The sequence below is a fragment of the Anabas testudineus genome, chromosome 2, assembly GCF_900324465.2.
Source record: "Anabas testudineus chromosome 2, fAnaTes1.2, whole genome shotgun sequence".
Taxonomy (NCBI): Eukaryota; Metazoa; Chordata; class Actinopteri; order Anabantiformes; family Anabantidae; genus Anabas; species Anabas testudineus.
Genome location: NC_046611.1, coordinates 20,254,098 through 20,279,569, shown reverse-complemented (window position 1 = coordinate 20,279,569; position 25,472 = coordinate 20,254,098). Strand labels below are relative to the sequence as shown.

Genomic DNA, 25,472 nt, shown 5'->3' with positions numbered 1-25,472 from the left:
GCCACCATTTGAAACGAAATTAATAAATAATAATAGACAGAAACTTTGGAAACTTGTTTTGTTGAGTCTAATTGGCGGCTTTTTGGGGTGTAATAGCTGTGCAACCCTGTTTACGGCACAGTTTGTTGAAACAGTTTGATATACCATAGGAAAACTGGATTATTATCAAAACTTGTAGAGGTTCAACTTCTGGTTTGGGAGGGATTGCTGCTGGCCGTTGTCCATGTTTGTTTTGTACAAGAACAATTGGCATTCTTGCAGGATTTGTGCTGACAGAACCCCAGTCATTACTGACCAGTCACTCAGTTTGTGTTTCTACTGCAGGCTTCAGCTAGTCTTCAGGTTTGTCTGGAGCTTTACTGTCATGAAACTGTGCTTCATATAGTTAAGGTTAAGCATTTGCAGCTTGTTATACTAATGCTGATGCATCTCTAGGAAGCAGGCATTGCCAAGCACTAGCAACACGACTGACTTCTTCTAAAAATTAGAGGAAAGCAGAACAGGCTGCCCTGTGATTGGGGAGTTAGTGAGCCTGTAGCTAATCACCAATCATCATTTTGACTCCAACATAAAATGAACATGAAATCATGCCCTGCCATTTACTTTGACAAATCAGACTGCAATTCACCACAGCTCATGAAAACTGAATGGCGAGCAACACAAGAGGCAGCAGAGTGGTGTTATGAATGGTAGATAGGTCATCTTTCAACAAAAGGCTCCGCTTCAAGCCCCATCACAGCCACTGTCAACACTAGCACTGGCATTGAATGTACTTCATATTTCCACTTACTGTGCTTCCTGTTTGCCATTTATTTGTGGGAAAGAACTTTTCTTTTTTAAACTAACCTTGCATTCATGGTGAAAAATCAAAATAAATGAGCTGCCCTTGCTGTGTAGGTGTAGGTTGCAAAGAGGATATCGATGAGGTGCTTGAATTAAAAGATTGTGGAGTTTTTCAAGGTCATGAAAACGTATTTATTTAGTCAAATATTGTCGTAATCATTGAAGACTATTTTGTAAATACAACAGTTGAACAAAAAATGTATTTAGTGCGGTTTTTATGTACTCTTTTGAAATGAGAAGCTATTTAAACCCAATAGCACTTAAGCTAGTACGAGCTTTAGCACATTTAGTTAAACAGCATTGTCAAACCACGTCAAACAGATAAAACACATAACGATTTAATTCAACAGAATACAAAGATAGAAAGTTAGTTACGACCAAATGAGCACTCACAGCTACTCACCGCTAACTAGAGCTGCTCCTGCTCCAGAGCCAGTGGCGCCCTCAGAGGTACTATCCTCACGCCACAACCCCCAGTTGCTGTGGCTAACACTGCATTTGCAAGCTAGCAAGTTAGCTCTGTCAAATGCACACACGCGAGCAGTTAGGCGAGTGGAGACGGGAAAGCTGGTGGCTGACAGAGTGCAGGTGAGTAGACAAGATGGCAGAGTGCAGGTGAGTAGACAAGATGGCAGAGTGCAGGTGAGTAGACAAGATGGCAGAGTGCAGGTGAGTAGACAAGATGGCAGAGTGCAGGTGAGTAGACAAGATGGCGGAGTGCAGGTGAGTAGACGAGATGGCGGAGTGCAGGTGAGTAGACGAGATGGCAGAGTGCAGGTGAGTAGACAAGATGGCAGAGTGCAGGTGAGTAGACAAGATGGCAGAGTGCAGGTGAGTAGACAAGATGGCGGAGTGCAGGTGAGTAGACAAGATGGTGGAGTCAGAGGCGAACAGGTGGACAGCAGAGGCTCGGCCCGGTGTCAGCATTGCCGACAGACACGTGCTCAGAAGGAGACACACACATAAGCACTGTGCCTCGTGAAGAAACTGCACAGTCTCTACTATACAGAGAACTGTAGAGCAAGGAAGTCAGTAAAAATCTGAGGAAAATCCAACATCAAAATCCACAATCTACCTAAACCTAAATCCCCTTGACACAATGACACAACCGAAAACTAAAATCCAAGGAGAGACGGGGAGCACGTCAAGAATAATGTTCAGACAGGACTTACAACGCCACAGGTGGAGACGTCTGGTGGATAAGTCATGGATGCTACCTTCACGCGGGTCATCTAGTACATTCTTTTACACTTCCTCGTCCCCGTCTCCTTCGGTTGTCTGGCGAGATTTTCCTCCTCCATCAGAGTTCAGCTTCTTATAGCTCATCGTTTTTTTTTTTTTTCTTCTTCTGAAAAGGTGCTGCTGAATTTAGAAAGAAATACCTTCCACTTATCATTCATAACACATCCACTTGATCTGATTTCATATTGTTCTTTCCTTAGTCCCGTAGTGCTGTAGTGAAACTGCTACTGTGGAATACCAAAGGCCTCGGGTCCAAAGTGAAAAGTCCCATTAATAAAGAAGAGATTACTTTCACTTGCTGTCAAGGCCCTGTGCTGCTGAAGGATTGATGCTCTCACATTAAATCAGCCCCTTGAAAGGTCCTTCTAAAACTGTATGAGTGCCAACTGTAAAGGTAATTTTTTTTTTCTCTATTATGTTTCACTTTCACGGGGCATGTTCAGAAGTATTATAAAGGCATTGATAGTGGGATTTTTGTTTGTTTACTGGTCAGATTTTGAAGAAATACCCTGCACATTTGTCTTTTTTTTCCTAAAAAAGTTTGCATACTTTCCTTCCTTCTTTCTTTCTTTTCTTTTCTTTCTTTCTCTCTCTCTCTTCTTCCATTTCTCTCCTTAGAGCCACGGGGTTTGTTGTTCACTTTTTGTTGTCTGAGCCATCATACAAAATGCAGGGCTTTCTTCTGACAGGCACTGAAGCAAGGAAATGAGAAATGACTTACACAGTTTAGCTCCTCTTCATGTTCACTTGCCTTATTATTATCAAACACGTGCACGGCCACGTCTGCACGCGCACACACACACACAGACACACACACACGCAGACACGTATGCTCGTGTGCACGCACTTTTCACAGATGATTAGTGAAGTCTCCTCAGCGAAAAGACACCCAAATCTGTAAAGTGCTGAGAGGTTTTTTGTCAATGTCCACACTTCATGACATACAGCACATTTAGCAGACGTTGACACCGCACGGAGCGATGGCCCCTGCCCACCGCTAATTAGCTGTCGCTCATAAGTGATTAAAGCCCAAATGTAAATAACACAAATGGAAACTGAATTTTATTTTCGGGGGAAGTCTCGTCAACTGCCTTCGTTTGGGGCTTCGCTGATGCCAAATGTAAGCATGAATGCATAATTTACGTAACGATGGTAAAAGGTGAAAGAGGCTAGAGGTGTCACGTGATTTAACTGAAGAGAAGAGTGTAAGTTTCAGTCCTCACACATTTCCTTTCTAAATTCTGGGCACGAGGGGAGTAGACACAGCACTTAGAATCTGACATTGAGTCCGTCTTGACTTGACTTTCTGTACGTGCATTTTTTATTTTATTTTATTTTTTTTGGAGATTGCAAAAAGAAAGTCATTATGTTGAGAGTATTTTTCACTTTCCTTCACTGTCTTCTTTATACACTAAGAAGCAGAATCTCACCCTGTGTGTTTCTTTGATGGGGAAATTAAATGAATGAACTCTGCAATTTATCTATCAATCATTGGAAACCAATGATTTACTCTGAAATAATACGTCATCCTTTTCATTTACACTGTTAAAGAAAAAGAATGATTTATTGTTTAAGAAATGTTTGAAAAATAAAAGGATGCACATTACGTACTGTAGCTCTGGCTTTCACATCAGGTCATGTTAAGAAACTGAAACTTGGACAAACTTGGAGAAGAGCTCCGCAGTGCGTCTTATTTCTTCTTTTTATTTTGTTGCATAAAAATGATTAACAGACACACGTCATTGTCTTGAATTTGACTGCAGGACATTTACCTGTAACAAAAATGTTTTCACATTGTGTTAATACCAAAGACATCATGAAGACTTAACACGGCAGCCAAATGCAGTTTGGCTAATGAATTCAGGATCCATCAGATTAGATGGGAGGAGTCTGTGAACTGACATCTGGAAAACAGATGTTTTATGGTTTTAAGGCTGAGCTTTGGCCAGGACACTCTTATTGACTTGTCCTGAAGCTGCTCCAGCACTGTTTTGGCTGGATGCTCTGGGTCATTGTCATACTGAAAGGTTAACTGCTACCCAAGTCTAAGTCCTGTGGCTGACTTCTAAAGAGCTGTTAGAGTGAACATTGGGTTCTTATTATCCAGTTACTCCTGGTGGCTCACAGCTTTAGAAATGGTTTTGTGCCCATGTCCTGATCTGTGCCTCTACATGAAATGTTATTTTGGAGGGCTACAGAGAGTTCCTTAGATTTAATGGCTAAGTTATTTTTTCCTGACACACAGTGTGAATTAAAAGATGTTATATACACAGGTCGGGGCCTTTCTAAACTATGTCAAATAAGTTCAATGTGCCACAGGTCGACTCCAGTCAATGTCTAGACTCATCTCAAGAGAAGCAAAGTGCAACAGAGTGGAGAAGTCCCTCAGCAAATAGATTAAAAAAGAAAAAAAAGAAAACATATGTAAATGAGAGATTTTTTAATCTGTAATTCATTTTCAACATTTATAGAAATATGTTTTCAGTTTGTGTTGTTTGCGATTCTGTCTTCTATGTGCAGTACTTGTAAATCACAGCATGTAAAAATGAATAAATAAATAAATAAAACCGAGTCCAGTACGTGAGTGTGCATTTTAGACTTCAGTGTGGCAATTTTAGGAATCACTACCAGCCAGGCACCAGTGTCTTCTCACATTTTGGGTGTCTGTGTGTCTCCATTGTGTATGCACATATTGTGAAGAATGTGCTCGTCGAGTCAGAAAAAAAGCCATCGATGCAGTCCTCAGAAGTAGCACATCATTAATAACGGAGGGACCTTTGAAGATCCTGCATAAATGTCTAATTAGGTTTGGTAACCTTTAGGAAACTCAAGTGGGTGAATACTAAACAGGCTTGGAGATCTTGTACTGCATGGCAAACTAAGCACTCAACATGTGGGAGAGAGCGTTGACATTGAGGAGGTTTGTTCCCCTGCCTGAAAGGGCATGCAATTTAAGCTGCATTACAAGCGCGTCTGAACTCATTGGCCAATTTCGGGCCAATTTATTGTAGTTAACCATCCTGTGTATGCACATCATCATGGAGGTGGAACAAAAATATGCAATTTTTTTTTTGTCCTGCCCTTCAAGCTATGTGGATCATTGTTCTGCATAACTGTGACAAGCCTATGTGGCATTTAGCAGACCCTTACGTGTGAGTGTTGGAGCCACCAGCCATGTTCGTACTGATACAGTGTTAGACGGCTGTGACCTAGAAAATACTAGAAAAAGACAAAACAAGACAAAACACTAAGGCTGGTTTAGTGTCCTTGTCTGTCTAATAACATATGTATTAGAAGATGACAGCATATAACAACAGAAACGTTGCCTTAATATACCCACTCTGCTGCCATCACAGTATTGCAGATAGCTAAGCTGCAGCAGCATCCCATGTGATACACTGCTGTCTCACTGTGACTTTGTTGTTGTGTAACAACAGATTTTAGCCAGAATAAACAAGAAACTGCTCTCAGACAAGTGAAAGCAGCTAAAAAGAGTCATGCTGTGTATGTACGCAAATATCTCCTCAATGTAAACATATTACAGTGAACAATTTACTGTTTAATACGATATATTTGAAGGTAGGAAATTCCTCTTTTAATGCAAAAAAATGAAACAATAATAACATAATGGAGTAATACCAACGTGTAATAGAAGCAATCGGCTGCATGCATGACGCTTGACATACCAAATACTAGCAAATGAAGGCACTTTAATGTAGCCCAACCTAAAAATAGCTATATATGATGTGTGACAGAGATGCATGTTGTGACTTTAAGCCTAGAAATACAATAAAAGGTGTGAAAGACAAGAAATGATACCCTCTAATTTAAGCAGTAGGACAGGATCCAAAACTACAGTGTGTACGAAATGTCTATGTTATAGTTACAATAGGTCTGAATGGAGTTTTATAAATGATTTTTGTGTGCTCTATTACCATAAACAGATTTGGGCTGTCCACATATTTCTATAAATAAACAGACTGTCCCGGTCATGAAGCATTACCTCAAGCTCTTTGCTGTAAAGTTATATAAGCATATGCATCCCAGGACACACATCACAGGCAGAGACACTCAAACATATTTATTATATGCACCCACAGATGCACATACAAATATATAGTCACACACACACACACACACACACACACACACACACACACACACACACACAGAGCTGTCAGAGCACAGTGTAAAATCAGAGGGGCTGTTAATGGAGGCGGACAGCTTGGCTGCTGTTTCATCAAAGTGCAGAGGAAATGCAGATCTGTGTCCTGCAGGATGCAGGGAATTGGATCAGCTTCCTTCTGTCTACCGAATTTGAATCACATACCACCAGTGTACAGTGACTTTCTAATGCTCATCCATGGGAAATATTTACTCACTGGGTTGCATGCGTAGATATGCCTATCAGGAGCCCAAACTTGTCCCCTAGCCAGATTTTTATTTAGCTGCCAGCTATGAGACAACTGCGAGGATATTTTCTTTATTTGACTGATACAAACAAGCCCGAGCAGCTCAGACTTTTTGTCTGACTGTGTGTCTAGGTATCTGGGTTTTAATAATAGCATTAAAACGTTGCAGGTCCTTTTTGGCAAGTCACATCAGCTCTATGTTCACACACACAAAAATGACAAATACAAAGAAAAGAACGCTGTACCAACTGTGAAATACAGAGGAGGCTCGGTTATGTTCTGGGGCTGCTTCACTGCGTCTGGCACAGGGATTCTTAAATCTGTGCAGGCTACAAAGAAATCTCAAGACTATCAAGGCATCCTTGAGCAAAACGTGCTGCCCAATGTCAGAAAGCTTGGCCTTTGTCACAGGTCATGGATTCTCCAACAGGATAATAACCCAAAACACAGCCAAAAACACCACAAGAACAAAACATTATTCTGAAGTGGCCTTCTATGAGTCCTGATCTATATCTTATTGAACATCTGTTGAAAGAGCTGAAACATGCAGTCTGGAGAAGGCACCCTTCAAACCTGAGACAGCCGGCTGCTCGAGAGGAGTGGACCAAAATACCATAACCCAAAAGCGATGTCTGATGTCTGAGTTCATTTTTAGTGTTTTAGTTTTTATTTCTCATTACTTTTGTCAGTTTCAAGTTTTTTCAGTGACCTTTGTGGGTTCTTTCTTTAAGTAAATTTTGTCTACATCTGTGTGTCATTTTTCTTATGTTTAAAACGAATCCTTCTGTTCTGAGTTTTGGTGTCCAGCAGCTCTCTTAAATGGATAACATAACTGGTTAATGTTGCTATGACTGGTTGTTATATTATCAGTGGGATCTGCAGCGTCTCAAAAGTAGAGGAATTTTAAGCCATTTTCAGCTAAACACAAGCATTAATTGATTAATGGTTTTGTTTTACAATGCTGAGAAGTACTCATCACAGTGTCACAGTGCCCTAGGATTTGTCTTCTAATTTGAATGTTTTGTCTGACCAATAGTTTGAAAACAAATTACTCAATTATAAACCAAAAAGCAGCAAATACTCACACGGAGACGCCGAAATCAACAACACCTCACATTGTATTCATGCATAATTGCATGATTGATATTCTGTTAGTTGGCTACCTATGCTACTAACCCTTAACCCCTAATCCTATACCACTGCTACTACCTGTACCTTTACCCCTCCTGTAAAAACTACAACAAATGAAGCTGCCACCATACTCTCATTAAAAACTACCACTGAATCTGCACATTTAGCAACACCTGCATTTTAAAATATTTACAGAAAATATGAATTTTTAGAGCTAAATTCAGCACAACTCTTTAGCTAAACCTTTATTCCACCCCTTGAGAAAAACAATGAAATGTGTGTGTGTGTGTGTGTGTGTGTGTGTGTGTGTGTGTGTGTGTTTTAAGTTATTCACAAAATATGAAATCTATGTTTATTGTTACTTTCTCACGCTCACAGTTGATTAGAAAGAAGAGCTCAGACTGGGTCTGAGCAAAGAAATCGAAGGAAAAACTACTAAAGTATAAACGCTGATTGGAAACATATTTGTGTGTGTCTTGTGGGTTAATTAGAGATGCCAGCTACAGATTTTTACAATATTAGTGGTTAATTGGAACTTAAATTACTCTGTACATCTTACATAAATTGAATATTGATATTCCAGGCCAATGAATATATGTAAGAAAATTAGAAAGCCATGCTGTTGAAATAGTATTTTGTTGTTATTATATTATTAACTATGATCTTCCTTTGGATTCCAGGTTATGCGCACAGCCCTTGATTTATTTCCTACAGTATATAACTGCAGGAGTGATAGATTGTATGTTTGAGTTGTTTGCATGACAAATATATAATTGCTGTGTTGGAAAAACACTAAAACCATCTCTTTGTCAGTAATCCAAAAGCCCTTCAAGTTCACTAGTTATGGAGTGTTCATAGCCTTCTTTTTATGTTTTCATTTATTGTGAGTACTACATCCACTTCTACTTCCAAGATTGCTCCTTCCAAGACTGAATATTTTTATGTGTGGGAGAGAGGAGAAAATGAGATGAAATGGGCATTGACTAAACCAGGCTGACCTTGGATTTGGGCACATTAACATCCTGAGCCACCACTCTCCTGTAATAGACAGAGTTATTTGTGGCAATGCACATTTGGTATTTCTATGTGGATTTAATTTTAACCTCTAATTATCCCAGAGAAGAACTGCTTCAATTTACAGCAGGCAACAAAAACAAGTTAGGCTTCCTGCCATTATAGGTGTCAAAACAAGGTATTTACTCAGACTAAATGCTGGAGCTACAGCAATTCCATCACAGCACAGGAACAATCTACCAGATGCTTTGTCATTAGGTGTGAAGACAGCACAGTTCATCTCCACCATTCAACAAGGACAAGGTTTTTACAATAGCATTTAACGAATCACTTTGAGGCTGATGTTACTTTAGGAGAATCCATGTGAGCCCTCAGGAGCCATAATATGCAATTTTATCACGTTCCACAATCTGTCAGCAGTGTCTTTCTACTTCAAGACGAAGGTCAGGTAAAAAAAAAAATGTCAATTTGATTCTTTGCTATAGTTATATTCCATCAGTGGCAGCCACAAAGTTTTGCAAAGGAATATTATCAAGAACCACCTGAAACATCAGTCTTACTCCAACGCCGCTCTTCATCCCGTTTCTCTCTTGAGAACCACTAAGAGAAGGTGTCAACTGGTTTTGCCAAATTGATGGAGCTGGGGGTCTACGGAGACCTCTAATTTTCTGAGTGAATGGTCCCAGAAAGAGCTAATGATATGTTAATGCTGAATGGCAGACATTAGGGAGGCCAAATGACGGCAATCCCAATTACCTCAGAGGGACGTGCCTTGTGTGGTTTCGTCACGCAAACAAACTCTGTAAATACAAATAATGTGCGGAACAGTGGCTGGAAGGACTCAGGGGTTGCTGACAAAATGTCATAGATCTGAGTCAAGAACAGAGGAACTGAAGACCATGCAACTTATACTCAAACAATGATTACGCCTCCGCACTTTGTTTAGCTGTAGGAAATAAAAGAACATAACGGCACCTCACTGTGAGAGATTTGCATCTTTCATTTCCCGTGAGAACAATTATGTCGGTACCTTTCCAAAAGTGTCACAAAAGTTGGATGGATCTTTGAAAATATTGCTGCAAACTTTTTGATTGTTACCTCCGTTTGTCCTTTCATAACTTTTTGCCGCTACTGACGCAGACTCCAGTTTGGCAGGAATAGGGGGATATCATTGTGTTTACTTTAGCAGCAGTAGCTGCGTGGGGTAGCAGCAGTGGGAGGAGGTTACTTTTGAATGGCATGAGATTGAAATGTGCCACGGCAGATTTTCAAATTCCCAAGCATTCCCACTTGTACGTATCCCCTTGTGTGGGTTTTACCTGTGAATGTATCTGTTAGCATGTATGTGTTCCTGTTTGGCTGGGCTTAGCTGCAGATTGCTTTTCCCCCATCGCTTCCTCTAGTGTATGCAGCATATGGCCATTGTGATGGAGGGTAAAAGGAAATGACAGGCCATTTGAAGATGCTCTAGTCCCTGCATCATGAATAATGCAGAGGGTGCAGTGAGCAGGTTCTCAGCGCAAGCTTCAAAGTTTATCGGCCTCCCATGTCTCCCTGGGAGAGAGACTACAGTGCTGAGGGGAGATTAGAACGACACTGAGCAGGGACCTGGTCAAACTCAATTAAATACAACCAAGATAATTCCATCCTCTCATTGCGCCATTCGGTTTTATTAGAAAAATAAACCCTGCACGCTCACACCTTGAAATGACAATAGAAAGGGAAAACAGGCAGTGAATTATTAAGCAGGGAAGTGGTTGTGTGCTCAGTTGCTTCATGTAAAAATATGTAAATTAGTTGATGGCAGAAGACATGATCGATGAATATTTTCATTAATTATGTCAGTCATACATCTTAGCAGCAAGCAGAGAGAGACAAGCCACAAACAATGTTCCAGAACGATTCAAACTCTTGTGACTCGGACAATTTTGCTAATATCAACTCAAGTAACTCTGAAAATTAAACACACTGTGATAATAAAATGAAGAAGTGGTGTTAAAACAATTGTTCATGGCTTGTAATATTCCCATTGATAGATGATTTATTAGCTAACCTGATCTGAATGTATAATTCACCTGAAACCCCCCCAAACGCCTATAGTCAATCTTGCTGTTTGTTTAAATATGCATGTTTCCTTTCACAGTTTCCAGAGTCTTTTGAGATCTAATTAGCCCTGAAGCCCCTCCTGGTGGCAGATGTAGGCCTACAGAAACACTCCCCTTCACCAAGGCTGTTGTAGCATGTAACTATTTTCCATGTCTACATGATAAACAAACACTTATGCCACCCACACATTCAGCGCTATATCAAGCCAGGCTTGGCTAATGATGATAAACCTACGTAAAAGTACAAAGTACTGCTAATTAGGCCTGTGTTGATTATAGCTCATTAATGCTGATGTTGCCCTGACGGGTTTTTGCCAATCATCACTGGAGAAGGCTTCGGTGCATCATTTTCTAATTACTTTAATTCATCATTGTGCTGTTGCTCCAAGCATGTTCCTACCGGTTCCACGGTCACGTGTTTGAACGGGAATTTGTAGGAAAAAATGACCCAAAACGAGTGAAAACGGGGGGACGGCTATGCAGAGATTGTCCTCAGTTTCAAAGAGATATTGATCCGAAAGATTTTCTTTCAACTTTCCAAAGCAAAATAGTTATTATTTAATTATTTAATAGAAATGTTTTTTCTTCTAGGGTGTGATTTTAAAGCTCAGAAGTTTAAAAAGTCAGAGAAAGAATTGCAAGAAATCAAGAATAAACTAATTTCTATGATTGTGTACAATATAGTAGTGTAGTAGTAAAGAGACCAGTGACTAACAGATATAGCATATCATAGTGCAAACAGGGGACGCAATCAAAATGCACATTTTAACAACTTCTTATTTATACCTGAAGCCACTAAATGTGCAGAAAAATTGGTGTATAGTTGTACAGTTCACTCTTTAACATGAGTGAAAGCTGAATAAGAGTTGACTTGTTCTCACAATTATCTTGTGACCTTTTCTGAGACGAGCGGGATGGCAGCCTCTGAAAGCTGAATGTGCTGTTGATCTTGATGATCGCATTTCTTTTTTTTTTCCCACACTCACCTCGTTACAACTCTGTCCAGTTTCTTTGGAGATTGATGCATCAAACGATAGATCAATTTCGAGTTATTTTCCAGTTATTATCCTAAATTTCTCTTCTTTTTCACCCTATTACCCTAATCTTGCCAGTTTGACCTACTTTTCAGCTTCCTGCGTTCCCCAGGCGCTGGAGCAAGCTGTTGCACTCCCACTCAGACACACACCTCTCAAGAGAATTATTTATATTGCCCAGGTCTGGGACCAGTCTAATTTGGGTGGAACTATAGAGTACACAAACCTCAGGTCTGACATTTCTCTTGCTGAAGGCAGGCGAACTGTGAGCGCAGCTGGGAGAGACAGAGAATAAAACATGGTGCTGCAATAGTCTTTGATCTTCCTTTCACTCCTTTTCTCTTTTTCAAAGCACCAGTGAGTCCAGCCGATGTCGGAGCATGGGGCCACATTTCTCTGCCACCAACAGGCACCTCAGGATGCACAGCCAGCTGATTATTTATTTTTATTTTTGTTCTGTGTGTTTGAGCAGGAGCAAGAAAATGGAGACCGGCTCTTTGGAGTTTTGTCTCATGCTGGGTAATTGCAGAAATAAATATTCACCCACACGCATAAATATGCAAGGACTTAGTCCCCAGTTGACTTGGAGTTAAGCTTATATTTCAACTAATTTCTCTGTGCTAGAGAGGAGAGGAACCTATACTAGAGGTAAATGTCTTAAACCAGACATACCTAACGCAAGTTTTTCACCGTAGAGTAACGTCTATGATGATATTGTTTCCTTAATTCATTACATTCTGGCGCAAACATCACGCATCATCTAAATTTTGTCCTTCTCAAGTACAAACAACACATCCCGAGTAAAGAAAATCATAATGTTGATCATGTAAAAGTTGTTGTCTGTCGTGTAGAACACTACATGACAGACGATCTCAGACACGTGTTGCGCACGGAGCCAAAAGGCTGCTGTGGAGAATGATTTCTTTAACAGGCAGCCAAGAGGTCAGACTCTATTAGCGACGTTCCAGCAGACAATCTAAAGAAAAGCATGTTCCTCATCTCACTGAGAGTCTCTGAAAACGGGCGCCTCTTTGTCAAGGCAATTTGTTGATGATGCACGGTTATGATAAGAATTGAGTGAAGTGTCTGTAGCTGCCCAAGGCTTCCCATAGCCGAGGTGCCTGGGCCAACTCCAGTAATCAACCAAGGTTCAGATTAAGCCCCTGATATCAGAGGGTCCCTGATTGCTCATAAGTACCCCGAGGCATTTAAGACACTTTTTTTTGCTGATTCTTTTTGATGGACAGCTGCTCAATCAAAAAGAACATCTGGTCGCACTTGCTATCAGTGCTGGAGTTTACATCAGATATCTGTGCTCATGCCACTGTGCATCTCTGTAGAAATCTCATGAACTCTACATGTGATCTACCAGCTGTCTACCAGCTATGATATCACTAAAATCCTAGCGTGGGTTTACTTGTCTTCCTTTTTTCATAAATGTTCCTGAAGCCCAGAGGGGATTGCATTCGAGTTTTAGCACATTCTACCAACTTTTGCAGCAGCAAGTAACAGTTATGGGATGATTCTGTAAATTACTGTTCAACATTTCGCTAAAATGTCAACCCTGTCTCCTCAAAAAAGTACATTCCTTTGTAAGTAAACTGCAAACGTGATAACATTTCTGAAAGGGATGTGTTATACCAAATGCAGTAAGTTGTGATTCAGTGAATTTTGTTGAATGAGTGACACATTGCATTCATTATTGGAAAGTGAGTCTCAACGCGTCGGCTGAGTAATATGGTGCATGTATAATGCTTAGGACTGTCATATTACCAACTTGTGTTTGGCTCCAGACTCCTAAATATGGCTAAGTATGGGCAAGAAAAGCACGTTGGGTAAAGGGACACTACACTCTATATTACTTATACTATATCGTCTAAATGAAGTTTGGTTGAATCAATCTTCTGGCCTCTCCCAAATCGTGACACAATAGATCTAACTTGGGGCATTGTTACGTATGTGGTGATGGACATCAAGTAAGTAGATTTTTGGAAAAAAGATATTGTAAAATGAGGTTAAAAACCCTAGATATTTACAGTGTATACCTGGGGAGGGTTTCAAAAGTTGTTTTCCTATAACAGCTACATGCTGCTGAATCAAACCACAGACTAGACAACAAGCTGAAACTTGCTATGAAGCCAATCAGAGCTGTAAATTCGAGTGATAATTGCCTGTAGGATTTGTGTGCAATCAATTTCACATTGTCACATTGTTTTCTCATTGTCAATTGATGCATTCTTAGTGTAAAATATTGGTTATAGCAGTTTTGATGTTGTGCGGTGTGGGTTCTCTCTCTCGTGTGTTCTTTCTCATTAGGAGCTACGCTATATTGCAGCAAAATCTCAGAGAGTGTTGAACTGAAAGTTGGTGTGCCTTCTTTCTTCAAAAGTTACATGGTACTACATATGTCTTTCAATTTAATTGCATGTTTTTTTTTTTTTTTTCATCTACCCACGCCTACAAGAACTCTTGTTTGCTATGGTACATCTACCTCACACGAGCGTTCTTCGTTGTTTTGAATACGCAATGCAAGCGGCCATCCCGTGTAATACCTGTGAATTTTTAAGAAAGCACACACTCGCCCCGCAAACTGCATCATAATGAGTGCACACTGTGACCTTGCTTACACCTGACTCATGCTCAAAAAAAAACCTCAGATATTTTGTTTTTGCCAGGTTCAAAGCTTTGGAAACTGTGTCAATACCTGTAAGGAGACGACATATTTACCAAGCGAAGACGCATAACAAGTTCCTTGCAATCTCTTGCATCATCATCAATTATACTGTCAGTAGCGTTCATGAAGCTCTGAGTGCTGTCGAGATGCAACAACAGATGCTATTCGGCTACTTTTTTAACTTCAGTCTACAGTATATTGTGCAGCTCGTGGACACAGTGAACAGCAGAATTTCCTACAACAAGGTCAATTCAGCAAATTCAAATAGCAAAACTGAACAATTATGTGGTCAAAACCAACTTTATGTGGTAGGAACAAGCACATGTTCCAGTCTAGGTCCAAAGCTGGTACCATATTGCACCAACAACAACAACAAAATAAAAACCAGAACAAAACAACACTCGAGCTGCCCACTAACTGGAGTGACTCAAAGCCCCAGTCCAGCTGCTTGCAATAGCAGCTCACTGGAGGGTGCAGACATGCTGATCTTTAGCTACAGCAATGTTAATTCTCTCAATAGAGACACACAGAAAAGCTTCCTGAAGTAACAAAAAGTCTTTGTTATGTTTATGATGTGTCTGATTGTTTTGGTGCTTTCTGTTCTAGTGTAGATGTTAATGCAGCCGCTGGAAACGTGATCTATGTGTTACTGTTATATTAACACTGATTTTGAATGAAGAACGTGTATGCAGGTTACAGCCTGTCAAAATATTGACATGTTTTTCACACCATATGTGTAAAATGTGTACATGTTTTCTTAGACAGTGTTACGTGAGATATAGCACGCCCGTGTGACGCAAGCATACTGTAGCTCTCTTGCAAAAAAGGCTGTTCAGATGGCCGATGGTGAGCCCCACAGTCATCACACACACACACACACCTTTGTAGAGAGTCGGTGCTTTCTCTCGATCAGGCCTTTCAACTACAAAAGCCTCATCAAAAAGAGATATGAAAGAAGAACATTCTTTTTTTTCTACTCCTTCATCTCTAACCCCCTTTTCTTTGAGTTCCCCTAAATTAACTAGAAATAAGAAATTCTGAAATCATTGCTAGAAATAAAGACATTTCTTGAGTGTTTTAAGGAACTGAATGTCAATTTTATTTTCAGCAAAAGGATAAAAACATCATTTGCACAATTCTGCCTCTTGAAAATAAATAATAATACATATCGGTTGTACATGTCGACACCCAACTGTAACGTAATTTGTTTAAGCTGTAAAAAACAAACAAACAAACAAATAAAATAAAAAAAAAACTGGCACAATATGATTATCATACATTGTGTCCTTTCACCATCAATAAACAAACCATAGACATTAGTGATTTCTTTTCTGAATGACAATATATGCTGGACTCTGCAAACTACAGAAGCAAAATTCATTTACTTACAAACGGCAGCTTCGCCCAGGTGTGGGGTCTGTCGCTCCCGAAACAAACTTTTTTTTTTTTTTTTTGAGTCTCGTAATCAAGCACAACAAAGGGTGATCCTTCAGTGAGGCTTTGTGATGTAGCAGACATTCCCACACTCCCTGCCTCGTACAAAAGCAACTGAATCCAGACATTTAGTAGCTCGGAAATCATACATTAGATTTGGCAATAGAAAGTCGGAAGAATAAAAAAACAAACAAACAGACAAATACTTTGCAGCATTTGCAAAATGTATTGTTGAGAGAAATTATACACGTCGCTATTTCACCTTGAGGAGACATCAAACTGACGAGTGTCGAAATTCTTTTGATCATTTGCACTTCTATCTTATCACGTCACTTCCTTAGCACGTCAACTACTTGTTTACACTGTACTGTGTGTGTGTGTGTGTGTGTGTGTGCGCTTGCACCCTTCATATAGTGTTGAGAGGTATGACTGAGTCCATGAATAATGTGGCTCTGTATTTAGATGTTTATGAAAAAACACCCCCTCATCACCCTGCTCCTTCAACCAGAAAAAAATAAATTATAAAAATAATAAATTAAAAAAACAGAAGAGAAAAAAACATAGAGTTGTCAAAATTCATATGAACAGTCAAGTGACTACTGATTAGCCGCCAAGGACACAGCATTTCATGAGAAACTTTTTTTTTGTTTTTTTTTTTAGCACAAAGATAGCAAAGGAATGCATCAAAGCAAGAGTGCTGGGCCCGTGCCCATCGCTGGAATGAAAGGACAGGTGCCTCACAGTAAAAATGCTCCACATGTATGCATTCTGCAGTCAATGGTTGGACTTGAGCCCAAATTCTGAAACCTTTAATGTCTTTTGCACACAAGGTTTCTTCCTCACTCAAGCCACTTTTGAAGTCTCTGTCAAAACCCACCATGGCACGCTTTTAAAAATCCATACAAGGAGGTAAACAAACAAACAACAAAAAACAAACCTTTGAAGTCAAAGTGTTTTTCTTTCAATCTCTCTTGTGTTGTCTTTGAATCTTTTCCTCCGGAGCACTAAGGCAGACAAAATCATTTTCTCTGACAATAATTTACTCTTATTTCTTTTTTTAAGTCCAGGAAATGATAAGAAAGACATTTAGAGGCTATGACAATACACTGGTGCCGTCGCTGTTGCCGTACAGGTCAGCCAGCTTTTTGAAGCGCGGCCCCCAGTTGCTGAGATAGTCATAGTTCTGATCTGAGTCTGTACTTAGTGACTCCAGTGAGCTTAGCGATTCTGCTACAGAGCCACTGCCTTCAAAAGCATATGTCTGCAGCGAGTCATATGGGGGAGCTGACGGATCCACATCAGCATCCTTGAGTCGATCCCAGATGAACTCTCGAAACACCACATTGTCCGGCAGGGATTTGTAAGACGGGCGAGTGCCTGATGGGTAATGAAAGAAGGTCGGTGTATCAGGTGTCACGTCTCGCCGCACGCTGGGGTCTCTGATGACATTGAGGTTGCGGAGGGTAACCATGTCAAAGGCCTCCGTGTCCTCCTCTCCCCCTCCTTCGTCGTCGTAACGGACAATGTTCTCTCTGATGTCTCTCTCCTCCTCGAGAATCAGGGGCTCCTTCCTCCTCCGACGCATCGTCACAATTAGCAGAACCATCACTGTGGAGTTAGGGGAGAGATGTCTTAGTCAATATTGACTGACGTATATATGTATGCATAAAATGGTATGTGGCTCTTAAAGACATTATGCCAATGATTCCCCACTATACAAATTACATTATGTAATTGTAGGAAATGTAATCATCGGATGAATGCAACATATGTTTTGTGTTTTGTATGTTCACTGCATTTCATAAAAGAAATCAAGAGGCAAAGAGGTGGCTGAGGTGGATGGTGGGCTTATGGTGTGAAGGTCAATCAGAATTTGAATTTAGGCTAAAAAACACTAGATAAGGTCTAAGAAACGCTACGGTTTTGATTAAAGGTTAACAGTCAAAGTTCAACCTCTGCAAAAATAATGCTGTTAACAGAAAACTTCAGGTTTCAGAAATCAGGTTGCAGTTACATTCTATACAGATCACATTCATATGTAGTTAAGTTGTGTAGTTGTGCACACATATGTTAAACTTGAACCATTTTAAATAATTATAATTACCAGATAAAAGTAGTAAGCAACAAGTTACATTATCATAACAACAGATCCACTTTAACACAGCTAACCTCCAACCATTCATTGTTTTAACTGCTTTTCCTGCTGGGGACTGGTGTTGCAGAGTAAACCGTGCACAGGCTGTCCATCTATCACGAGGCGGACTAAATACCATCCATTTTATGTCAGTTAAAAAGTACATGTGGAACAGTGCACATGGGGTCAATGAAGGGTTAATTGAGTTCATCTGATGGTGCTCAGGCAATATGTCTGACAAAGAAGGGTGGGACCAGTGACCCTTCTTTGCAAATTCTATCAGAGTTTACTAAATCAATTATTCCTCTAATCCAATATGTTGTACCCCTCTGCGATTTTCCTACACCAACATTTTGCTTCAAGACCAGTGCAAAACTCCAAAAAAAAAAAATGGAGTCCATGGCCCTCTGAGATCTTACCAGAAGCCGTCCTCCAGCCCTGCTCCCTCTCCCATACATTATTGCTGAAAATAACTCTACGCCCAAGCAAACTGGCAAATGTCTAATGATCCTCTATCCATCAATGTCAAGCTGGTGCCAGTGAAATATCGTTCCGTGGGCCCATATTTCTTTCCCTTCTCGGTGTCGAGCTACTGCAGGCAGCAGAGAGGCCCAGGAACCGAATTCAAACACCACTTCACACCCTCTAATAAGAGAGCAAATGGAAGAGATGGAAGGTAGCAAAGGCTGCAGGAGATGAATGGGTAGCTCTCTGTTGGCTATTTGGTGACTGCTGGGACCCTACAACAGCAGCACTGGTATCTCTACTCAACAGTTCCTTTTTTGCTTTTTGTGAAATACTTGGAATGGTCCCTCTAGTCTAATAGCACCACTAATATCCATGACATTTTTTAGTGCTGTGAGAGTGAATGCCAAACATTTCTGTCTCAGATTGTTTCCTCTGATTTCAGGAACTTGAGTCATTCTGAATTCTTTTCAATTCAGTAAGGCTTCTCCAAAGTGAATTACAAAGTGGCACATTGAAATGGAATATTCTCAGTGCTTTCCAGCAAAGCTCTTTAGGGCTTAATGGCTAGAAAGCAACTATGATGCTTCATGAACTGGAAACAGTCCAATGCCCAATCGCAGCCTACTAGGACGAGCAGGTGGATGGCCGAGCATACGTATAACCAGTCTGCGCCGGCTCGGATCCGACAATTAGCAAAGGTCCCGTGAAGCTGACGATGGTTTCCACCTCTGACAGTTTAGCAAATATATAAATGTGACACGGCGGGAAACACACTCCTCGTAAAACACTTACTGATGATGTACACTAAATGAAAAACAGGAGTAAAGCAGATCAATTTTGTGTTACAAAGCCTTTTGCAGTAATTGAATTGTTTAAAGGATCTGCCTCGCACAATCAATAGTGAACAAGGTGAGTTTTCTGTGTTGCCCTTTTCTTACCAGCGTGCATCACTGAATGCACTTCCTCATTAGTACCTCTCCTTCTATGCACTGTGTGATTGTGGTGAACCCGGAACTGATTATTCACTCATGTCCTATGTCTTTGTTGGATGTTTTTTTTTTTCACCAGTTCTTATGCACAGTTTGCAATATAGGTAACACTTTATACTAAGTGTAAATGGATTATCATAAATGTGTGCATGATTTCTAAATAATCTACATATTAGGACCCTACAGGAATTAACACTAACGCTACAGCATGTGTGTTAATCTAAGAACAATGCATTAATTTAACACCACAGCTAGGGTATTTCAAGCATCATTTATGATTTATGAGCTATTAATGATGTTCATATCTTCTCCATAGTTAATTCTGCAGTAATCCTCACATTCGAGAAGGCACGGCTGGGGAACTGGGGATTGTTTAGCTTTTGTGCTTCATAAATGTCTCAAACAATTACAGTGCGATAAATAGAATTTACGGACTTAAAATGTGTAACTATGAGCTCAGAGAACACGAACATGCATGGAGGAGAGTGTGTCAGAAAATAAAGGTCTCTTGACAAATGAACATGTCTCGCGCCTCCTGAACAACATGACAGATTTCACTCCATGGATGATACTGTTGATCGCAGCAGCAACATTCAGCACGAGGTGATGGAGGGTATAGACACAACCAGTCCACGCTGCTTTATATATCGTGCATGGTTCAAGTTGCTCCTATAGTGTCTTTCTTTCTATCTGTCACATTAGTGCATTAGTTAGTTTATGCCTCTGTGCTTTATTTTTGTTTTTACCATTTTATCAACATTTCTGTTTTGTATTTTGTTTTCTGTATCCCTCTGCAAGCTGTTAGCAATTCCCTTACAAGAGGTCTTTCTAGCATTTCCAGGCTTTCATTAAAAAGACAAATTTTGTCTTAACTGGCTGATTCCTTCATCTTCTTTTTTTTTTCAAGCACGCCAACCAGTGTTGCAGTGATCACAAATAATTACATCGCTTACACATAAAAAAATCGAATGAGGTCATTTGCAGGTTATAATGTGCACAATTGAGCTTAAAAATTAGATCTGAAAAAGAAATCGGCTTCTGTCTGAGCACAGACACATAAATATAAACGCAGACAGACGGCTACGAGACAGACAGTAAAATAAGTGACACATGAATGGACAGGGTGATTTATAGAATGAGTCTGATAAGCAATACTCAGACAGAAATAACTGTCTGGAGATTTGGAGTGCTATGTAATGTCCTAATTGGCCCTCTGGAGGATTGAGCAATACCTGACCTGCACCGTGGAAAAAAAAAAAAGGCACAGGATCTTAACAAGATAATGACTGTCTCAGTAGTTCGGATGTATCATCCAAAAGTCGCTGCATCATTAAAAAACGGTTTTAAATGTCATTTACAAAAAACATATTTGTGCCCAGGTATTTTCAAGAGTATTATTGCGAGGAGTAGAGGACAAGCACAGTAATTAAATCTAAAAATATAAACCCATGATTAATGAGCACTTAGCTTATGAGTATGTAGAGCCAAAGCTAATGTGTGCGCAGCTCTACAGTATGTGGGTTAAAGGCAGTTAGGTGGAAACGGCACAGTTTGTATCAACTCTTGTGCTGTTGAAGATCTCAGACACAAATCCTGAACACTGAGACAAGAAGGAGGAGTGGCGCTCTGAAGAGCTCTCCAACATGCATTGTAGTTATTAGACTAACGACAGATAACTACAATCAGTGCTGCTGGTGGTGGCCGTGTGTGCTCCTCTCACCTGATGAGAAAGAGAGAGATCGATGGAGGAAGCAGGCAAAGGAGAAAAATAAGCAGATTTAAGACTGACAGCACCTGAGGACGACAGCAGCGAGACGCCGGCTCGTGTCGCATCCGAAACAATACAATCACACGCAATCATAGTCTGAATTGCCACCCACAGATTGAAAGAGGTTTTGATGGAAGACCATCAAGGAAGATCAGAATAAAGGATTGCACAGAGTGGTCGCGCACGGGCCGTTAATAGAAGGAGCGAAGAGGGAAGAAGGACGAGCACTGGGGAAAGGGAATGAATATGCAAGAAGAGGAAACCGAAACGCAAGCACAGAGGCTCATACAATTGAGCAAAACAGACTGATGGGGATAACTAAGCACACACACTCACACAATCACGGAGACAAGGCAACTTGGAGGTATATTAAAATGGAGGCCATTAGTTCTCAGCCTGTGGCCTGAGGCCATGCTGAGCAGAATAGAGGCAGTCGGTTCAGGGTTGCGCGACCACGTATTTCCCCCTGTTGCTCTTTTGAAGTTTTCATTTATCACAGAAAGTACTCTCTGTTGTAATAAAAAGAAGAAAAACTTCAAGGGGACTGAAGTAAAAAGCAAAGTTTGACCCCATCAAAGAACTCATCTCAGTTATTGTATATGCAGTATAGATCCTCCTCAGCTTTCAATGACGATCACCTAAGCGTTAAACTATGACTCTGCCCTGATGGGGTAATGCTTTGTCTGTGGGTTTTATGAGCAATATCACAGCCTGGAGGTGATGGCTCAGTGCTGCATCATCTTTAAGGATATGCTAATGAATTCCCATTTACAAGTGGCTTTACTAACATCTTAACATATGGTGCAACACAGAACACAACAGGGTTTATGTCCTTGAAATACAGTTTTCCATATAGTATGTATAACTATAAACTCCATGAAATATTAGACTTAAGTACACACTTACCCATATCTGGGGAATGCCATCATCAGTGCACCCTTAGATGAGGAAAACAGTCTAAAATCTGAAATCTCATCACTGACTCAGCCTGCCTTCAAGCACTGCTTTCTCTATGCACATCATTACACTTTATTTTTTACTGTGGTGTGTTCAAACGCAGTAGGGGCTGCCTGTCACAGAAATGACACATAATCATAATTGGCAATAGAGGGTTTTAATAAAGGTTTCTGGAGACTTTAACTTAAACTATAAATAGATATTGAATATATGGTAATGTCATTACAGACATTGTGCTTATTTTGGGTAGTGGCAGACTGAACATTAATAATCATATATAATGAATTACAGTGTATTTCAGATGTCTCAGTTTAGTGAACAAGACACAAAATGAATATTAGCATTCAGCTAAAAACCCACTAAATGAAATACACAAATTTCCCAAAAGCCAGGGTACCAACTGTTAATTGATCATGTTGGCAGGATTTCACTTGTAAATGCTTGTAAACATCCCTGCTGCTATTCAGAGCTGACTGACCTGGGTCATGTGTATTTACCAAAGAGGAAAAATGAGGGGAAGATATCCACCCTAGAGATTTGACCTGTGCACAACCTCAAGATGCAACTGTGTTTTAGCAAGGTTTCTCTCGCACACAGTCTTAAGAATGCAGAGCGGGGCGAGGAAAAGCCTGAGTGTGGTAGGTACGCAATGTTTTGTAGGTTCTTAGTTTTAAAGGAGTACGTCAAACATGAAGCATCTAAATAAAAGTTTTCAAATGCACCAAAATACAGTAACCATGTAAATACAATGTATTGATTAATTAAAGTACCGTATCAAAACTAAAAGTACTAGTTTGACAGAATTCATGAAATATCATTAATCATTACTCTAATAGATTATTAATACATTAATCTGAAAGTAGCACTGTATTGTTTTAAGTGGTCAAAACAGAACTAGTTTTAAGTATTTTCTTTACAGTAATTTCATTTAGTGGATCCCAACCTACAGTACAAGGGTCAGGTCCTTCAATCTGAAAGGGTTATGACATAATTAATCATAAACAACTACAACAAAAACTACATTTTGTCACAAAACCCACAATTTAAATTCTCTATCAGTTTGTACCGGTATTTACTTCTTTTATCTTTGGGAGAACCAATGACAAACAAAACTTTTCTGAATTAACGTAGTTAACATCTGCCATGATCTCCTCCTCATATTAATGCTATTTTGCCTTGAGGTGGTGGAATGGAAAATGTTATTCATGCTCGTATCAAAGGGAAGAAGTGGCATGGTATAATGTGGATGTGGATGATACGATATGGTACAGCATTGCAAGCCAAAAACTGAATCCTGGCATTGTCATCTTGGAATATGAAAAAATCCATTGATGGAATAACCTGGTCATTCAGTATATTCAGGTAGTCAGTTGACCTCCTTCTTTGGTCACATGATGACTTTTTTTTTCTTTGGATGTCAGTGTAGAAATGCAGCAGTACACAAAGCTACATAAAGCTGTACTGCCAAAGTATTGGCTGCTACAACAGTAAGTTTTCGCAGCACGCTGGTCTATTTAAGCCATCAGTGCCCTGCCCACTCTTTATGCTAATTTGCTCTTTGACTAGCACTGGAATTACACATTCAACAGCTTGCATGCAAACTGTCCAATCATGACAACTTAGGAGAGTTTTTAGGAGACATAACCATATTTGTGTTCTGCTGCTACATGCCTGCATTCAGTGACTCATTTCGCTTGTCGCTGATCACATTACAACTGTAACGGCTGATCGGTTTGCTCACCAACACACATTTCAAATCAAAAGTGTAGCTCTCCTGCTCTATGATCAGAAGCAAGTGGCGGCAAAAGCTCTTCCCAAATGTTTTTCTGTTTACTGATATCCCAGGCATCACTGCTTTACTTCACCAAGCTAAATATTTGCTCCTAGTACTAATATCTACGTCAATAGTTGATGCTTTGGCTCTGCTTAATTTGTGTTTGTGTGCCTGGTAACAATGGTATCTTTTAGCTGTGGATACTGCCGCTTAATTACTTTCCTTTAGATCAGCCTTTGCTATCTGCTAATTTCTGCTTATATGCTGCTGCCATCTACTTGTGTAGTAACTCAACATTCACTGTGCATTAGCTGTTGTAGTAATTTTCTTGTAGATTAGTTAATACCTTTTGCTAAAACAAACTAGACTGTGGTACATTTATTCAAGTAATGTACTGAATTACAAGGTCCAGTTTATAATACAACACTAAATTTCAGACAAGAATCAGTAATTTAGTGTCTTGTCTCCACACTCTGTAACATATGGCCGGTGGAATTAGGGCTCAGACCGCCAACCTTGTGGTTGATAGGTGACCACACCACCCGCTGAGCCTGCAAAATAATCACCTGTACAATAATGACACTGTTCAGTGGCTTCATATCAATGTGCAGCTACAAAAAAATCAAACATCAGTAGTTGTGACATGAACTTTTTTTTTTACACTAAGGTAGTACATCTTACCCAGAAGTGTGATGATGCAGCCCAAAATAGCCAAAAGGGCACCGGTGCTAAGGCCGGTTGCCGTGTAGGCCACCGCGCCACAGGACAAGGCCACACCATCAGAGTCACAGTCACACACGCGCACTGAAAGTGTGTTTGTGCTACTGAGAGCAGGACTTCCACTGTCCACGATCAACACCGGCAAGTGATACACTGGCTGCTCTCGTCTTCTGAAACCACCTCGCTTTGTCAGTATGGACGCTGTGTTGTCTGTACAAAAAATAGAACAGAGAATAAAAAACATACATCAGCCAAATTTGTGAGGAAAAGTCTGGGAAGCTGTATTTAATTTGCATTTCATGTTTAATGGCTTCAAATGAACAATGAACTGCATATATATGTACATGACTAGCAGGAGACTTAAGTTCTACTCTGTAATGATTGCTGTGCTTTGGTTGTGCAGTTCAAAATGATTTTACAGTATTAAAAGCAGGAATGCCAACAGATGGTGTCATTAACACAATTCATTACATGACACACTGCGGCGTCTCTCCCTGGTCTTGACCACCTGTTGGCTAATAACAGCTTTGGTTTGATGGTAAAACCGTATATGAAATTTCAGCATATGAGAGAGAAAGAGGCAGCCGGAGGAGAACAATGCGCTATTACAGCAGCTAAAAAAAAACCCATTTCATGACAACTATATCAATAGATTGAAATGCACTTTCAAATTGAGCAGTCACAATTGAAATGTAGATTTTGCCTTGAAGAACAACGCCTTTGTTTTTCTGAGTGATATTCAGATTGCTTTCAGATGTCTAAGAACAAGGTAA

The 25,472-nt window shown here is 40.1% G+C and overlaps 1 protein-coding gene across 2 annotated transcripts in view; it reads right to left on the bottom strand.

The window, feature by feature from the left end:
* Window positions 1–16,982: 16,982 nt before the first annotated feature.
* The window catches only part of cdh7a (cadherin 7a), a 76,101-nt gene continuing 67,611 nt past the window's right edge, over window positions 16,983–25,472 (bottom strand). For both annotated transcript variants that reach the window (XM_026363054.1, XM_026363055.1), the window contains 2 exons: window positions 24,661–24,909; window positions 16,983–17,497 (listed from right to left, as the gene is read on the bottom strand). In XM_026363054.1, coding sequence (XP_026218839.1) covers window positions 16,983–17,497; window positions 24,661–24,909 — 764 coding nt within the window. The remainder of the gene's footprint in view (window positions 17,498–24,660; window positions 24,910–25,472) is intronic.